The sequence below is a fragment of the Gallus gallus genome, chromosome 1, assembly GCF_016699485.2.
Source record: "Gallus gallus isolate bGalGal1 chromosome 1, bGalGal1.mat.broiler.GRCg7b, whole genome shotgun sequence".
In the NCBI taxonomy this organism is placed as follows: Eukaryota; Metazoa; Chordata; class Aves; order Galliformes; family Phasianidae; genus Gallus; species Gallus gallus.
In genome coordinates, this window is record NC_052532.1 from 97,109,948 (window position 1) to 97,128,063 (window position 18,116).

At 35.9% G+C, this 18,116-nt stretch overlaps 1 protein-coding gene across 12 annotated transcripts in view; it reads right to left on the reverse strand.

Annotated features, from left to right (window-relative positions):
• ROBO2 (roundabout guidance receptor 2) overlaps window positions 1–18,116 on the reverse strand; it is a 461,934-nt gene that overhangs the window by 68,651 nt on the left and 375,167 nt on the right. For all 12 annotated transcript variants that reach the window (XM_040649984.2, XM_040649974.2, XM_040649960.2 and 9 more), the window contains 3 exons: window positions 11,980–12,211; window positions 6,474–6,598; window positions 3,535–3,706 (listed from right to left, as the gene is read on the reverse strand). In XM_040649984.2, coding sequence (XP_040505918.1) covers window positions 3,535–3,706; window positions 6,474–6,598; window positions 11,980–12,211 — 529 coding nt within the window. The remainder of the gene's footprint in view (window positions 1–3,534; window positions 3,707–6,473; window positions 6,599–11,979; window positions 12,212–18,116) is intronic.

Here is an 18,116-nt window from a genome sequence, read left to right on the forward strand (position 1 = left end):
GGGAGTTGATGTCACTCTAATTGCCATTAACTTTCAGTTAATTTCTGTGCCCTTTGGAGACAAGGTAATAGCAGCAGGATGGTGAGGAAACACTGCTATAGAGGCAGCCATGCTACCATGGGGAAGAGGTCAGGAAGGGGCTTCAGAGACACCAGCTTCGAGAGCAGATGCTCCTGGGCTCAAGGAAAGAACTGCTTTCTGCAAAAGCCTACAAAATATCCCAGTGCAGAAAATCCAGTTTTATCTTAAGGCCAGAAAGCTGTCTTCTGAGGATGCATGATGCAAGAACAAACTCCAGGGAGCATGAAGAGAGTGCTCAGTGGCCCTTCTCCTCTTGATCTCTTCTAAGGGAAAGTACAACTTGTCTCCAAATTACCATCTGAAGTTTGCAGTCTGCCTGTTTGTACCTAGCATTCACTGCCTAGCAGTTACGAGTGAAAAAGTAATAATTCGTTTAAATGTGAAAATAACATATACTTCGAGACGTCAGTGACTGAAAAATAAATGGATATGGACGAACATTACCCACCGATGTTTGATAAAACTAATACAATTCTCGTGGTTTTGGAAAACAAATAGCATTCATTTTGTATTTCATTGTGCAATATTTAATCAGTAGTAATATATATACTATCCAAGGTACCAGTGTACTACTTCGTATACTGCAGGTGTTTCTGTAACAATGCTGTCAGTTCAACTAATTAGGACACAGACAAGGGGAGTGTGTGACCTGTAACGCTCCATTGTTCCCGAAGACAAAAACATAATGAAATATAATGTCTTCCTCCCATTGGACAGTAATGAAGAACAAAACTAATTTGTCGGACCAAAAATTAATTAGACACATCAGATTCGATTGTACCTATTACTGTGAAAGTTTGCAGCTGTTCCTCATACTATTATGCCAATGATGGAATGTAAGAATGTACAGGTCAACTGATGAAGAGAAATAATAGTTCTACCGTTAACCAATATTGCTGTTATCCTCAATTCTATTTCTGATATTCCAAACAAACAAACAAAAAAATAGCTTATCAGTAGTGACAGTAAAAAATGTTATCATTGAGTCTCTTTGAGTCTTGTATAGCATTTGTCAACACTGAGTTTGAAGTATGGGCGCAGACTTCCAGAAAAAGTGACATTACTCTTAACTAAATAGCATACTTCTTACTACTCCATATGCTTCTCCTTATACATTCTGGGTTTTGATTAACCTGATCCTTAGACTCGGTTTGTGAAGTCAGTAGTTGATTATCGATGGTGAAAATCAGCTATTTTCAGAATAACTTCTTAGATGAACGCATCCTGTATTTAAGAATATCTTACTTATTAGAAACTAGAGTCTATTTAATGACAGTGGAAGTTACATTGTTCAGCAACAAGTCTCAACTGCTTTTTATCACTGAACTGCACTCTCCATAATTTGGAATTCCATACTGTTTGTTTGCAGGTTGTTAAGTAGCTAGGCATCAGGCCATATAGGAATCCATTATAATACAATGACTTGATAATGTTTTCCCATTTGTGGCTATGTTTTGAGGTTTGTTCATTTAACCTATGTGACTTTTTTTTTATATGTATCTGAAAATTTCATTTTCTTATTTTATGTTGCTGATTTTCAGTCAAATATTGAATGGGATCAACTCAATTTTTTCAGAAACTGTGTCATTTAAATAGTAGTACCTTTACAAAGCAAATCTATAGTCTGAGGAATAACTGCCAGTAATCACGGATCATAAGAAACAGAAAAACATAACCTAGTGGAAAATGAGATGCAGACTATAAAATAGTAAATAAATCTAGCTTTGTGATCTTAAAAGAGAAAACAGAAATGAGAACAGAAAAACAATATAACAAAAAAAAAAAAGACTTCTACTTTTCATGTAAAAGACTCTTAAATGTGTAAAGATGCTATCAGACAAACTTATTCAAGTGGACATTCTGGACTCATTAAAGGGATAAATACTACTAAGTTTAACAATGCAAAACTTTCTTAGCTTCAAAATGCAATTCCTTTTGTAGTTTATTTGTATCCTAGCATCCCTTTCTTCCTTCACGTAATGAAAGAAACATCCCCACAATTAACTCTTGATTATATTAGTCATTTTTTCTAAGGAAAAAAACAGGATGAAGATCTGCACACACATGTGGAGCTGAGCATTCTGGCAATCACCCAGCAAAGCACTTTAGTGCAAGTTTAACTCATAACAGGTTAAGTGACACAAGACTACTCACATGCTCAAACTGAAACACACTTAAGTATTTTGCTGGAACAAGCCCAGTGTGTAGCTGGATGGAACCCTTTCAGCAAGGAAAAAAAGAAAACAAAGGCCTGCTCAAAGCAAATGCAATGACAGACAAGTCTCACAACATAAGCTGTTTATGCAGAGATCCAAAACTCAGGCTTATTAGAGGACAGATTTCTTGTATTTTCAAAACATCTGATTCTTGCTCTCAGTTCTAGAACACTCTTTAACCTTCTTTGGAATTTTTGTGACTTCCTCTTTCTAAAACTACTGTAACTTGTATTCCCTTCTCTAGTGACAACATATCCAAAGCTGGAGTACCTCTACTTCTGTCTTTAAACATGGAACCTGAATATCATTAAACATTTAAGCAACACATAGGAATTTACATTTTCTAAATGTCTACACATAATGGAACTGTTCATATTTGGGACATTGTGCTGACAGAATATTCTAGAACAAAAATATATAATATCAACAGACTCACAAACAAGCAAGAAAATGTTCATTTTTGTAATAACTAAATTAGAATGTACAGATGAAAGTAACAAAATCCTTGTATTATGCCCTCTGAAAAGGTGCTGCTGTGCACAGACCAATTCAGTTTTGCTAAAATAGTTTTCCTATTCTCATCCTTCTCATTTTGTTTCTGCATTTGTATTTCATACTTGAGAAGAATCTCAGAAGAAAAAGTATCTGTGCTTCTGTTTGTAAAGGAAATTAATCCTGCAAGGAAACTAACAATAAGTTACAGTCATTTCAAAAGCAGAGATGGTACTACCACCTTTGCTCTCTATTTGGATTACAGGCTACTCATTTTTTGACAGAGCAAACTCATCTGCTTGGGATACGTGAGAAACATTGACACAATATGTTCAGAAAACCAACTGTAAACAGTGCCTTATGCATCAATGCTATAGGTAAAGCAATGTAACAGTCATCTGAAGAGGAGGAAAAGGGAGCTTTAGCTGCTAGTTCTATAAATCCATCGACCTGCAGAAGTGGTGAATACATTTAAAAAATGAGTTTCACTAGAAAATTTGTATTTTCTATAAAGTCTATAAAGCAAAGGAAGAACTAGTTCAACTAGTTCACTCTGCTAGCTGCGAGAACTCTGTACAAGAGGCACAATGCCAGCAGGCATTGGGATGTTAAAAGCTAACCACCAAGATCAATTCAAAACTTGTCTTTTGCTCCGCAGATTTTTATGCTCTCAGAAGTGATTAATGAAAGCATCTCTGAAAGTAAAAACAGGCAAAACAAAACAACAGAATACACAATCACTTACCAATTATTATGGGTTGTGGCTCACTTTTCACTCCCACACCTGCACTGGTGCTGGCAGCAACTTCTACACGGTACTGAATACCTGGATACAGGCCACCTATTACTACAGACCGAATGGCTGCATCTACTGTTTTGTTGATATGAAATCGAGTCTCATTACCTAGACACCAGATCTGGGACAAAAGTTGATGTGTTAAAAAATAGGAAATTCTTCGTATTCATAAACAATAGCTCATAGATATGACATATCAAGGTTTTTCACGACAATCACCTATTTTGGTATTTTGGACTCGTTAACAATGTTACTATATAGGAGCAGTTGGAGCTCAGCAAATTATCCCAGATTAGTGTAAAATCAGGCAAAGTCTGTTTGCAAACACCACTTTGGACTCCAGCTCTCCATGGAGCACAATTTCATGGCATGCTTTGAAGTGCAGAATAGAATTGTCCAAGTGAAAAAGATGTGTTACATTTTCATTGAAATCTTGTTTAGTAATGTGATTACTGTCAAATCTTTTTGTAAAAAATCAATTTTTTCATTCTTATTTTCCCACTGGACAGTAAAAGGACAACTAGTGAAATGTTTCTTAAAGTATTAAAGGATAAAAATCTTTCAAAATCCTTCTCTATTTCTTTCTGCTGCATAACAGGGGCGTGTGACATTTCTGAAACAGACTAAGTGCAAACCTGCTCTATTGCTACAGTTGTGATAACATACATTGTTCAGAAATCCAGATATCAGTTCCTGACTTGATTATTTTCTAATTAAACAGAAGCAACAAATTATTCCGAAATATGAATTCATATTTTATGATGAGAATGGTATATCATTTCACAATATTATTTCTCTCTCCTGCATTTATCCATTGGCTTTTCCTGAGAAGTTTCAAAACTAAGACTTCTTAGGTATTGTTCTTTGATTACAGTTTTTGGCATGTACTGCTTCTCTATGATCAAAGAAAGCATTTACTTTACTCAAGAAAATCAATGCTTAAAGGTATCATATGTGCGATACATAATCATAACAGCACAAGAAAGCACTACTGGTGGAACCATTCTCAGCGACAAACTGATGTGTCTAAACAACCTTAATACTCTCTTTACACTTACTTTTGACCCTTCTCAGTGTTTTATCACACCTTATCCTTTTTTCTGCAAAGCACTGAGAAAGACTTTGAGAACAAAATAAACTTTCATTCTCCTGAGCTCATGTAGAGGCTATGTGCAGGGCAGAATGCATTAGGGTGAAAGACTATTGCAATTCATTCTTTCAGTCCTTGTCTGTCCTGGTCTTAGGTCACAGCAACTACAAAATGCCCCTAATTAAAAGCACTGAATTCATAAATGAATCTACATTAATTCTTATGCCATTCAATTTGTTAGAAAATATCCAGTGAAACCTCAGCAGTCAGTTTATACTAAAGGAGATATTAGGCTCTTTGCATTAGATTCATCACAGCCAGCACACTAATCAGGCAGCCATCTAATCTAACAAGAAGAGATGTAATAGGTGGTGACTCCAGCTGTTTTTCTAAACAGTCTAGAGATCTGAGCACTCACTTGGAATGTGGCTTCAACTAACCATCAGCTGACTTTCTTTCATATCTATATATTTTGTGGTTTAAGATCGTGTTTTACTTAGTTGTCTATAAGCCCCTGAAAGTTAACGTTGCCTTATAGAACATTCAGCATCAAGATGAATTAAAGCAGAAGATACAATTATTTATATGAAAATGAGATCAATACCAGATTGGCATTAATAAATCTTAATATTGAATAAAAGCAAAATAAAAGAAGTGCTAAGCTAAAAATAAGTATTGTGTACATTTACTGCATCCCTCTGATCAAATGATAATCCATAAGAGGTTGAAACATAAATTGGTTATAGGCCAAGCAATTTCTTCCTTCTTGATTCTGTTTTCCCTCACAGCGCACCAGGAAGAATAAATTATATATTCCTGCATGAAATAATCACCTGCATCTCAAAAAGATTATCATTTCTGCCCTTTGTGGGATTTTCGAGGAAGCTGCCCTGCTCTATTTCAATTATAAATTTCACATTCAATATAGAAGCTGGCCACAGTGAATATATTTACCAAACTGCATGTTCCACAGTTACAAGCCTGTGATAATGCTGAATGTAGCATGATCATTTTCTCCAGTCTTCCCTCCACACACACCAATAACACACTGCAATATTGCCAAGTTGTGAAAATATACTTGTGCAAAAGCAAGCTTAGTGGGGAATAGACTGTTACAAAATGTAAGGTGATAAAATGTAAGGGAAGGATAACTTGAGCCATCACAGTAAAAACAAACAAACAAAACAAAACAAAACAAAACAAAAAAAAACAGAGAAAAGGCAACCAGTGTAGCAAGCAGTCAAGTAACAAACTGCATATCTAGCCTGTTCCTCAGAGCAAACAAGTTAGCACTTTAAGTTGTGAATCTTGATATAGATAGTCCTTGAAGGAAGACTTGTATTCTCCCAGAGCTATAGTTCTTGACTTTGACCTTGAAGTGAAAAGATTAGCATTTTTACAGGATTTTACAGCATTTTCTACCAGACTGAAGACATTTTGAGACAGGAACTCCACCTGAGAGTAAAAAACCCCTTAGGAAAAAAAAAACAAAACAACCCTTCTCTTTCTTCCAAGGATAAGAAAGAAAGAAAACCTCTTTAAACTAGTTGGCAACTACAAGTCTCTTCCAGATCTAGCTCATGCTAGATTTTGGTTTTACAATAACAGTAGCACTGCTCATATGGAAAATTAAAAAAAAAAAAAAAATCCATAGGCACTCAGTCCTTTTTCTCCATATAATTATATGGGTGGCAGTAAATGCTGTCAGAATTCAAATCCGTAAACAGTGCTATTGTTTTGTAATCGATGAAGGTTGTTTCCTAAAACACACTACCCTTCTATTACAGATCCCTTCTACCTTGTACTCCTGGATGATTCCATTTTGGTGATCTGGAGGGGGAGGATCCCAGGAGATGCTGATGCTTGTGCTGTTGTGATTTCCAACTGTCAGGACAGTAACAGACTGAGGAGGGGCACTTGGAGCTGCACCAAACAGAGGGAACAAACAGGAATAAGACATTAATCCATTTGTTAGAGCACAAATTTTGCTGAAGCAGTGTAAGTGCAAGTAGAGAACATACAAAGTTGACAGTCCCTGCAGGCCTAGGTATGCACATTTTGTTTGGGACCAACAATTTTGAAAAATGCCTTTCTGAAGAGAAGCATTGTACTGAATGAAAATGTGGAATTTGTGATAATGGAGAATCAATACAAATCATTTCTCATTTATTTAGATATAGCATTTCTTAAGCTTGCATTGGAATTATTCTCATGCTTGCATTTGTTTTCCATAATCCCTCGTTAGCTATGCATATGTCAACTAAGTCAACTAAGTCATAACGTGAGATTGCATTCCCTGCCCAGAAAAGTCTTTTCATTTTTTTTTTCCCTGCATGGTCTGACACTTTTGTAAGAAATAGGAGTTCAGGAATTTTTGTTTGCGTGTTTCCTTTTTGGTTCTCCAAGAAGTCATTAACTCAGTATGTTTAAGAATAAAGCTTTGCATCTCTTAGACAGAAAAGGGTTTAAGAATTTACACCAAATGCCAGTGAATGGGGGAGCTGATAATTTAGGTCAGATATATATTTATGTCTTTTTTTCTTCAGGCTAATCTTATCTTTAGAGTCCTCTGTTCAGTTCAACCTTTCACATTTGTTTGGCTGGCCACTGGACATCAAGGCCCTATCTAACAGGCTTTTCTTTGCCAGCCCCCCCCCTACTCTGGTTTGAAGTGTGAAGAAAAAAATAAAAATAAAAAAAACATTGCTGTTAGTTATGAGAACTATGCTGGCAAAGCCTTTTCTGCAGTGACATCAACAGCAGACTGCTCTTGTTGGCTTAGGACTTGTTGTTTGGGAAGTGCTGCAGCAAGTTCAATAGAGAGGACAAAGTCCCCTCTGTGAGCATCTGCTGCACCCATGCAGGGGCTCTCCCTGCATAGCTATAGTTGTCACCACAAAGGCACATGTCCTTCCTTGGCCACTCTGTGACATTAAAACTTTTTGTGGCCAGTGAAGTAAACACTGAAACTCTACTACAGTGGCAAGCTAAATCACCAATGTTGAGTGTGTCATATTAAGATATGTCCCTGGGGAGGGAGGGAAGGAATTTAATATCAGCTGCACCAAATTGGTCCTATGATCCATCTAGTCTATCTTTCCCAGTTCATCTATTCAGTCTTCAAAACAAAACAAAACAAAACAAAACAAAACAACAACAACAACAACGAAACTAATAGAAAGAGTCTATGGAAGTGCAGACTGATATAGCAAGTGTATAATGATAACTTTCCAGGACAATTTTTCAGCTCCCAGCAGATCCTGTTCCAGGGTGACTTTTTTTTAATAGCTCCACTGAAATATTCTTCCAAGTATTTTTCACCACTTTTAATATGATCTTAAAATATTTAAAATGAAACGTTGAAGAATAACAGCAGATTTCTATCCGAACCCAAAAAACTCTCCCCTATCTCAAATTCAAATATATCTGCTGGTTTTGTGGCTCCCTGACTGCAGTCTGATCATCAAGAGCACTCCTGCCCAGAAAGGATTCTAAGTGCTATGTTCAAAGGGCACCAGGACTCTAGCTGTATCTTTCCCAATCATGTGGACCACACCGCTCTGTAAAGCAGACAAAGTAGCTGGTACCTTTGTGTTTATATCTGATAGGCTTAATGAAACCAGACACAGCCACAGATATCAGGAGTATGAGCCTTTCCAAGTAATTCCAGATTTACTTATTTTTTTTCTAGTAGCCTTTTTGAGACTGCCTATTCAGATGGTTCTCAGGACTTGACCTGGAACAGGCTCAGGGATCTGAGCAAAAACCCTACCCTGGTAATCATGAGGAGCTGGAGTAGCCAATTACAGTATATCATTGATAAAGATGTTGAAGAGAACCAGTCCCAAGACAGATCCCTGGGTGATGCTGCTTGTGATCAGCCTACACCCAGATGTAGACACACTGACAATAACCGTATGGCTGTGACCATTCAGCCAATTATTTATCCACTGAACAGTCCACCGTTCAAATCCATATCTCTCTGATTTCGAGATAAGGATGTGGGACCATGTCAAAGGCCTTGCACAGGTCCACATAGATGACATTAGTTGCCCAGTGTATGACTCCTGTGAGGCTGCACATTTTGGGAACTACATTTTCAGATATAGGTTCAGCTGCAAAGCAAATAGTGATAGGTAGAAAAAGTTGTGGAGGTGAAAAATGGAGCTATACTGTAGACAGTTTGACTCTTAACTAACTCAAGTAAAGCACAGAAAGGTGACCTTGGGCTACACTTTGGCATCATGCAAAGCATAAAACTGTTGAACTATAAGGTTGCATTGTGTATTTTATGGCAAATGAATCACGGAGAAAAAATAATAGTGTTTTAAAAACCTTAAAATATTGTGTAATGGCAAAACCAAGAATAACTGTGTGTGAAATATTAATCAGAAAAAACATTTTTCATTAGAACAATAATAATAAAAATGGCAAAACTTAACACTGTATATATATATTTTTTTAAGTAAAATGGAACATTGTGCTGAAAGGTATATACTTTCATGATTATAAAGGACATTCAGGTATATAATGTTTTATGTACAGGTACTGGGGAACATGGGGGAAGGGAGAAGAAAGAGGTAAATGCTAAAGAACATATAAAATCAATACCTTTCTCTATCACTGAAAAAAAAAAGCATACTGTAATGATTTGCATTTGCATTTAAACTGCAGGAATATTCTAGTTAAATTCTGTGTGTGGTTTCTTTTTGGTTTTGGAGGATGTATGGTAAGTTTTAAGCAAAGTTAAATCACAACTGATGAATGTAGCTGAAAGTATCACTTTAAGAGCTGAGGTAAGGCAAGCAAGAATTGATTGCTGTTGCAAGACAGTAACTGATAAAACTAAGGAGACCTCCATTACCAACTGTCATATTTTTGTGGTGACAAACAATATGCAGAACAAATACTACTCCATAAAGTTATTCCAGAAGAGATTTTAAGCTGTGTATGTACCTGAAAGGACTATCATTTGTCTTCATAGCAAGGGTGAAAGAAGAAGTGAAAATTAACAAAAAAAAATTCTATTTAGCTCTTATGTGTGTAGGCACACATACGTATAACAGTTCTGCTTCCTCCTTCTATGATAATATCACTTTGTAAGCTGGCACCGTGATATAAATTAAGGCACTTGTCTGACACTGCTGCAGTTATTAAATAGACCACATTGAAAAATAACATTTTTAAAGCTGTTTTCTCATTTCCCTTGCTGCTGGCTTGTGGAGAACACCTTGCCTGCTTCTTGACAGGTCAATTATTCCAGTGCTCAGCTTCTTCTTACAGATATGAAAGAACCCAAATCGCCGCTCATCTCTTCCAGAGGCAGCCAAACAGAATTCCATTTATTACATTCACAAGGCCAAAGAGGTAGGAGATGAATGGATACTGAACTGTGACAAATGCCTGATCCAGAGGAAAAGTCTAACTGTAGCAAAATTGATATTTGGAGCTAGGACTCAGAAGTAACATTGCATGTAAAATTCAATCCAGTAGAAAGCTGCCACTGCCTCCCGATTATACTTTCCTTTACCTGGGTTGTTCATCTTGATCTTGCAAAAAACTTCAAACTTGCATATCGCTCTTCCAAATTATTTTCTAAAAATAGTACAACTGACATTTTTTAAAAGTCATGTCTAAAAAAGCTCATTTTTGAAATGGAATCAGAGGCTACACAGAAAGTGTGACACCTTTAAATAGACTGCCATTTCTCTTTATTGGATGAGGAGCAAACCACAGTTATTAAACATTAAGTTAGTGCTATTTTTGAAATTCATGAACACCAATATGATTACAAAGATAATATGAGGAGTTAAAGGAAATATCTCTGGAACGGCATCTAGTGAATTTCTTAACTTTCTCATGGAAGTACATCATTTTATCACCCAAACAAATGGAAGAATTTTATACAGGAGCTGACACTTGCCTTGTTATAACATTACCTGTTACAAGCCACGTTTTTGAAAGAGATACTTGTAAATAGACTACTTGAAGGTTATACTCATCTACAAGGTAGATCATCATTTGTTAGCTATACATACTTACACACAAGAAAATTTCTAAAAATCTTCACAATGTGGAAAATTTCATGCAAAGAAAGTGGCCTTCAAAGTACAATGTTACCTGACTGGCTATATGGGGAGATGAGGTTTAAGAAAGAAAATGTAATTCCTCATTTATTTTATAGAAATAGAAATCTCTTTTTAGTAGCTTTTTTTTTTTTTTTTTTTTTTTTTTTTTTTAATTATTACTTTTGAACCTTGAAGCTTGGTTTAGGCTGCTGAAAAGCTAGTCTTAACTGATTTGTTTAGGCTTTATGGTCTGAACAAAGAAATTGGAAACAGAAAGTAGCAAATTCTAAATGTTACTTAAGGAATGCCTTCCTACATGTTGCAGGACACTGAATTTCCTCATCTATAAAGTAGAGGCAGTAACCAAGTTATCCTCAGGACTGCTTATTTGCTGGTCAGTAATCATAACAAATTAAAGAGAAAAAGCGAGTCCTTCTGAGAAGTAAAAAGTGCTTGACAATCAGTAATAAATTAAACCTCCAGAGACTACTCTAAGTGATTAAGATGCATCTTCAGTAGGACTGAAAGAGTGCACTCAAAACCCATGAAAGCCACATGAACATTTAGAAACATCAATGGTATTTCTTTCCTACATTTTGAAAGAAATCAGTGATAAAAGTGAGAAGATGAACCCTCACTTTTACGATCACTCTTCTTTAATAGAGGAGAGATGATGATGACTGCTCAGGTTCTCCAGGCAGAGGTTATTTTAGATAGATAGGTTTGCTGTACACCAAGAGAAAAGGATAAAAATTAAATATCTCACCTCAATTTTTATAATTTTTATAAAAATTTTTAAATTTTATAAAAAATGGTCCTCAAGTGCATACATATTTAAGTATACTGTACTACATGCCATAGAGATGAAAGCAAACAACTAAATAGGACAATTTCATGAACTTTGTTAGCAGAAGCAATGGAGTGGCATGCCTTTCAAACTCAATTTTTATTTTTAAAGTGCAGATTGAAGTCTTTTATTGCAGCAACACTGTTTGTAAAAGAATGTCTGCTGTGTACACTTGTTAGAAGACTCAAAGCCTCTTGCACATAAGAAGCAGGTGGAAATCAGATGAATACAGAACTGGCCAAATGCTTTCTCCTGGAATACTTACAGCAGAAAACTGATTATGATGTTGAATTTTAATGATGACCTTACATTTAACAAACAGAAATCATGTGGCGCTGAATGGAGGAATGCATAAAATAACCAAAATGATATTTGACTATTTTACTAACCTTCCTCTGTGGTACGAGCAGACTTTGATTCACTGTCCATTCCTTGAAATTCATTGAAGTACGGGCGAACTTTAATTTCATAAGTGACTCCTTTTTTCAAGTTGACTAGAACAGCACTGCGCTCTGTTGGGACTTTGACCTCCAAATTCTGCCATACAGCTGGAGAAGGTAGGCCAGACGTTTGGCGATACATTACTCGGTAGCCCTGAATAAACTGCGATTGACGGTCAACCTAGAAATGGCATTAAATAATATATCAATGAACGTATTAATGTAACAAAACATTTTGAAATGAAAGCAAAACTTTTTCCTAGAATACTTTTGTCCTTGTGAAAAAGAAAAAAAAAATAACAGCCATTTATGCTGCTGAAATTTAAAAATCAAAATGTCTTCTTGTATGCCACCATTAACTGCCTCTAAAGGAACATTCTTCTCACATTACTTGTTATAGAATATTTCTATTTTACTTTCTGCAGTTACATATATATCATGACAAATACCATCTTAAATCACAAAACAAGCTCTCACCCCTGCAACAAATCAAGAAAAGAGAACTTTGGCATAATGCTTACTGTATGTAAACTTATTATGGACATCTTGGCTACTGATGTGCTGAAATATGAGAAGAAAAGAAAAACAAATTCTTCTCAGAAGAGGACAAATCTTTGAAGAAGCCCTATATGCTTTCAGTTAGTCCATTACTTGGCTTAAAGCTCATCTTTTCATGAGATGCTCAGGAAAGTAAAATAAACATAAGACAGATGCAGAGAAAACAACATCCAAGAACATGTGCTGTTTCTTGCATTCGTAGCCTAAACAGTCTCTTTACATCCTGGGGTTGTGATGTACTCAATCCATCAGATGGAGATGGAATGTCATTTTTGTTTTATTTTCTAATTGTTGCTAGGCAGACACAGAAGTTTAGCAATTCTAACTTATCATAGCTATAAGTAGAATGTTTTTATTTGAAGAAAAAAACTAAAATGTGTTTTATCTGGGAGATGTTGCATGCATTTTTTTCTATTGGAAATAAACCCCCAAACAACTTGAAATAATGATTTATTTTGATGTTTCCATGTAAACACAGACAAAACAACCATCAGGTTTTACCCATCAGGTAAAATCAAGCCAAGTCTATCTGCTTCTGAAGTTGTCAAATAAATAGCCAAAGAAAATGCAATCAAATAAAAAGACTATATGACTAGCGGTTTGGTAAATTTCTGTGTTATATCTAAGATTCAACAAGTAGGGTTTCCTTTCTGTTCTTAACAGTTTGCTAGCTCAAAGGTATTTCAGAATTAAAGATACATTTGTTTGACTTAACTTAAGAAGAAATGAATTTCAGTCTGAAAACACAAACCAGGGTCTATTACTCTTCCTCTATTATCTTGTTATAGTTTACTGAGTCATTCAAAAAGGATGCAGATTCTTAAGACATTAAAAATCAGGGCAAGCAAGAAGAAAGCTTTATTTGTGAGAGCAAAGCAGAAATGTCTTTCATCAAAACTGTCACTGTTAAAAATCTTGCAACATATGTTACAACATTAAGCTTGCATTTTATAAACTTCTCTACATTCACTTTAAGTGAATTTATGCACTGAAAGAGGGATATAACTCACAATAATAGCTTGTTAATACTGAAAGAATCAAGCTGTGTTTTTAAGAAGAACATTAAGCAGCTGTTTCCAAATGAAGGGAGTCTGTAAATCAGACTAAATTGTTTTTATCCATGTTTGACTTTCATTAATTAAATGTTTTACGGACATGAAGACTTTGTGAACCTCATGTTTACTACAAAATTCAGTAGGAATAGCAATTTCATGTACTTTGTCATACAGATTCCCAACCTACCTTACAGTACGAGGCTATGATGTTTAATAATTAAACACTAAGTTTGGTTCTTGCCCAGCTTCCGTATTAGAAGTTATGCTGAAAGACACCATAACTATTTTAGAACTTTCCATTTTGTCTTTGCTGCACTTTTAAGCTCTACTGACTCCTGTGCAGTGGGGAAGATCTGAAAATTTAGAACTAAAGTAAATGGTAACTGTTTGTTGCCATGAAATGGTATAAAAAGTGTTTTCTATATCATACAAAGAGAAATATACCTACTAACTTACAGAGAACTGTACACTTGGATTTCACTAAACAATTTTCAGTCCATCACACTTTCATATCTGCTTACATAAGATATTCAAATTATTCATACACCTCTCTTTTCCCTAGCTATTAAATTCCTTAGAAGAAAGACTAAACAACATAAGCAATATGAAAACAGTGTGGTAGTAGAACAAGGCTGTCATTTGCAGGGTTGCAGTAAACTAGCTTAACCTGGATATCATACAATTTACACAGGTGCTTTCAGTTGGAATTTGATTACAATAGAGCCATATGATCTGCCAGGATTTCAGATTATTGAGTGATTCTGTTGTTGATGGTCTGGGAGGGTACTTATGAATGAAAATATTATGCATTTTAAAGCTTTCTATAAATGCCTCATTGTATTCAATATCAAGGAGGATACTAAGTTGTCCTTAATTCCCACCTGCTTTTCATCTAAACAAGAGGCACTTTTCCTATGGTCAGATTTTTGGGAAGATGCTCAGGGGTCATTTCACTTACAGAGCAAGGTGGCTTTTTCATTTTGTTTGGAATTTTCTGAATAGTACAAAAATACTTTTGGACAATTACACAGATTAACCAGAGAGACATGTGACATATATATATATAGCTTGAGGTATATGTGAGGAAAATCAAGTGTATTTCACATAAATACATAGATACATATATATATATGCACTGTACATATGTCTATATATATACAAACAATCTTACATATATTACAAAGTTTGTAACTTCATCCTTTCTCTTCTTATGTGGTAATTACATGTCACTTCAACAGCAGGCCACAAAAAAACATGCTTAGTGTTAAAGAATAGCATTCAGTTGTGCTAAGCATCAAGTAACTACAGGATCAGTACACATTTGCATGTAGGTAGAGTTGCAGAAACGTGCACTGTAATTTGATGAAAGAATTTAATAATTTCTAGTTATTTTCATTTCTCTCTCTCTCTCTTCTTTTAATGTACTTCCTCTTACATAGCATTATTACAGAGATTGCACGAATTTTCTCTGCTGAGACCTGGGATCACAGAATATTCCCAGTCTTTCTGTGACACTGCTTTAGAATTTATAGGAGCAGCTGTGGAATCCCCTCATCAAAGGAGGGCTGTAACAGGTGCTGGTCTAAAGACATTTTCTACCTCAGAAGATGGATGGCAGAAAATGCAGATGCTCCTTTAAAAGGCAGAAGACAGCAATTACTGGATGGGTTCTGTTCAGCACTGACTCAATTCTTTAAGGCAACCTACAAGCATAATTGGTCTTGCATGCTCTCTCTTTTTGATGAATGTATAGTGCAGGAGGTATCTATAAAGCTGACGGTAGCTCTCCATTTCTGCAGAATACAAAGTTCTTTTTTTCCCTGTACATACCACAGCTGAATAACTGAATATAAGACAGGTTCACTGACTATGATCACTCTGTAGGCTATTTGCTTGTTAAAACAAATGAAGGGGAAATAAAACAAAACAAACAAACAAACAAAAAACCTTATAATGTAGATTATGCTGCAAATACAGTTTCCTTTCAGGCAATCCAGCTAATCCACACTCTCAAGACATCAATATGCTTTTGGGTATATAAGCCTCTACTCCAAAATATCCTAAAAAGAACTCTGCTCCCAAATCAGTACACACAGCAATTCTCCATCTGGGCAGAACATCTTTCACACTGTGCTGAGCTCACTTGTATGGACTACATTGGGCCTATGTGGCTGCAGCCTGTGGGAAGCCTGTATGGCACCAGTTTGGGAAGAATGGCATCCCATGGAAGGGACCCCACACGGAGCAGGAACAGAGAGTGACAATGGAGGAATGGCAGAGATGAAGCATTCCGGACTGACTGCAGTCCATTCCCTGTGCTGCTCAAGGGGATGAGGTAGAAGAGGCTGCTTGTCAGAGGGAGGTGGTTTTAGTTTGCTTTTAGTTCTCACTGCTCTAGTCTGTTATCAACAAGCAATAAATTACATTAACCTCCCTACGCCAAGCCTGTTCTGTCCACGGTGGTAATCAGTTAGTGATCTGCCTGCTTTTATGTCAACCCATGAGCAATTTTTCATTGTGTTTTTCTGTCGTCGTTCTGTTGATGAGGGGAAGTCAGAAAGCAGCATGGTGGAGTGGAGCTACATACTGGGAGCCACATAGACTCACAGTGATCTCAAAAAATTCAAACAGCACAAGTACTTATCTACCGACAGGAGCAAGACAAAGGGTGAAGATACACTGGAAGACTGTCCAGTGTATTCCAGTGAAGCACAATCATTTAAAATCAATGTCAAATTAAAAGACAGAGGCAAATAAATTACCCTTCTGCACTGTAGCCTCAAAATTCCTGTAAGGCAGTCGGGATTTCAAAGCAGCAATTATTTTGCCACACTGAAGAACCGAATTTTTTTCCTGATTATGCCACAGGGCTCCTACATAATGCTAGGAAACTTCTCACATTTTGCCACTAATTAAACTCTCAGTTTAATACTCAAAGTGAGAAAATTGAGGCTGGAAGCACTGAGCTATAGTTGAGGTCAGCTACAAAAGTGCTCTGAGTATACATTATGCTGTAACAATGCAAATATATTTGATAGAAATAATAATAAATCAGCCCAGAGGTTTAAAATTAACAGTCGGTATATCTGATATGCAGTAAATATCTCTGCACCTTGTCTACCTATATGTAAGGTTGGGACAATTGAGCATTTTTATCCTTCTGATGATAAATTCAGTATTATTTGTGAAACACTCAAATATTACAGTTGAGAGCATGACAGATAAGCACATGAGACAAACTAATATTTTTTTTATTCAATGCTGGGTTTCAGTGGTATGGCAGTACACGCTGAACAAAGAATATAAAAAGAAATGATGAACAGCTTTATTAAGAATAGATACTGTATGTAACCAGATAATGACAGTTGCACTTTAATACTTAGGCACAGGAGGGATTAATTTATGTGACAGTGACAACCTAGGTTCTGATACTCCTTTTTAACATTGACTGTGAGCCTAACCTTTTAAAACAGATGAAATATGTGGGCATATACTTAGATATTTTATTTCTAAATATTTTAAAATTAAAAAACAGAAGCAGAGAATTATTTGTGAAATTTTAAACTCAATTTTTAAAAAATACAGAAAGAAAGAAAAAAAAACGAAAACATCTCAGAGAGGAGAGAAATTGGTGAAAATTTGCAGGGAATCAAGACACCAGAAACTCAGGAATAGAGAAAGTTTCTTGGCATTTACTCTTTGAATTGCAGAAGGTCAATACTGAAAGTCTTATGATTCTCATTGCACTTCTGTCCTTCTGTGTCTTAGCTACACTATCTAACCACTTTATATGAACAGAATGGACTTTATTCTCTGGATGGACTGGCTACTTTCCTGTTAACTATGGTTAATTAGTTGGTTTTGTTCTGGTTGTTGTTAAGTTTCTAATTAGCTGTTCCAGAGACTTTTTTTTGTGTGCCATTCTTCTCTCAGGCAATTCTAAAACATCTCTACAGAGGTCTATTCACTTGTCAGATGGAATACAGTCACTGCTTTGAGGGATCTTTCCAATGAGCTGATACCCTTGATAGTCTTAATGATACACCTTAACTTATGATACTTTCTTTGCTCATTAGCAGTTCAGTAGAGGCACCAAGACACTCTCCAACCATAGTATTTCATTATAATACAGTGAATGCTATTACACTGTATAAAACTGAATTCCATTTATAAATAGGGAGCAAACCTATGAAATTGTGTTTCTCTAACACCCAAGAAAGGATTTGAAGAAGCACCGCACGGATGTCATACAAGTTTACAACTACTGGCTGCCAACATTCAAAGTTTCTAACCTATTGAACCATCCTCTTGGGCAAAAAGACTTTCTGCAAAGGCACTTGGACCAGAAAGTCAGTCTGTCCTGGAGTTATTTAGCAGGAACAGATAGTATTTTTAAAAGAACAAGCTGAGTGTTAACATTAACAACAAAATGTAATGACACATTTTCTAAATAATCTTCTAAGAAAGACCAAT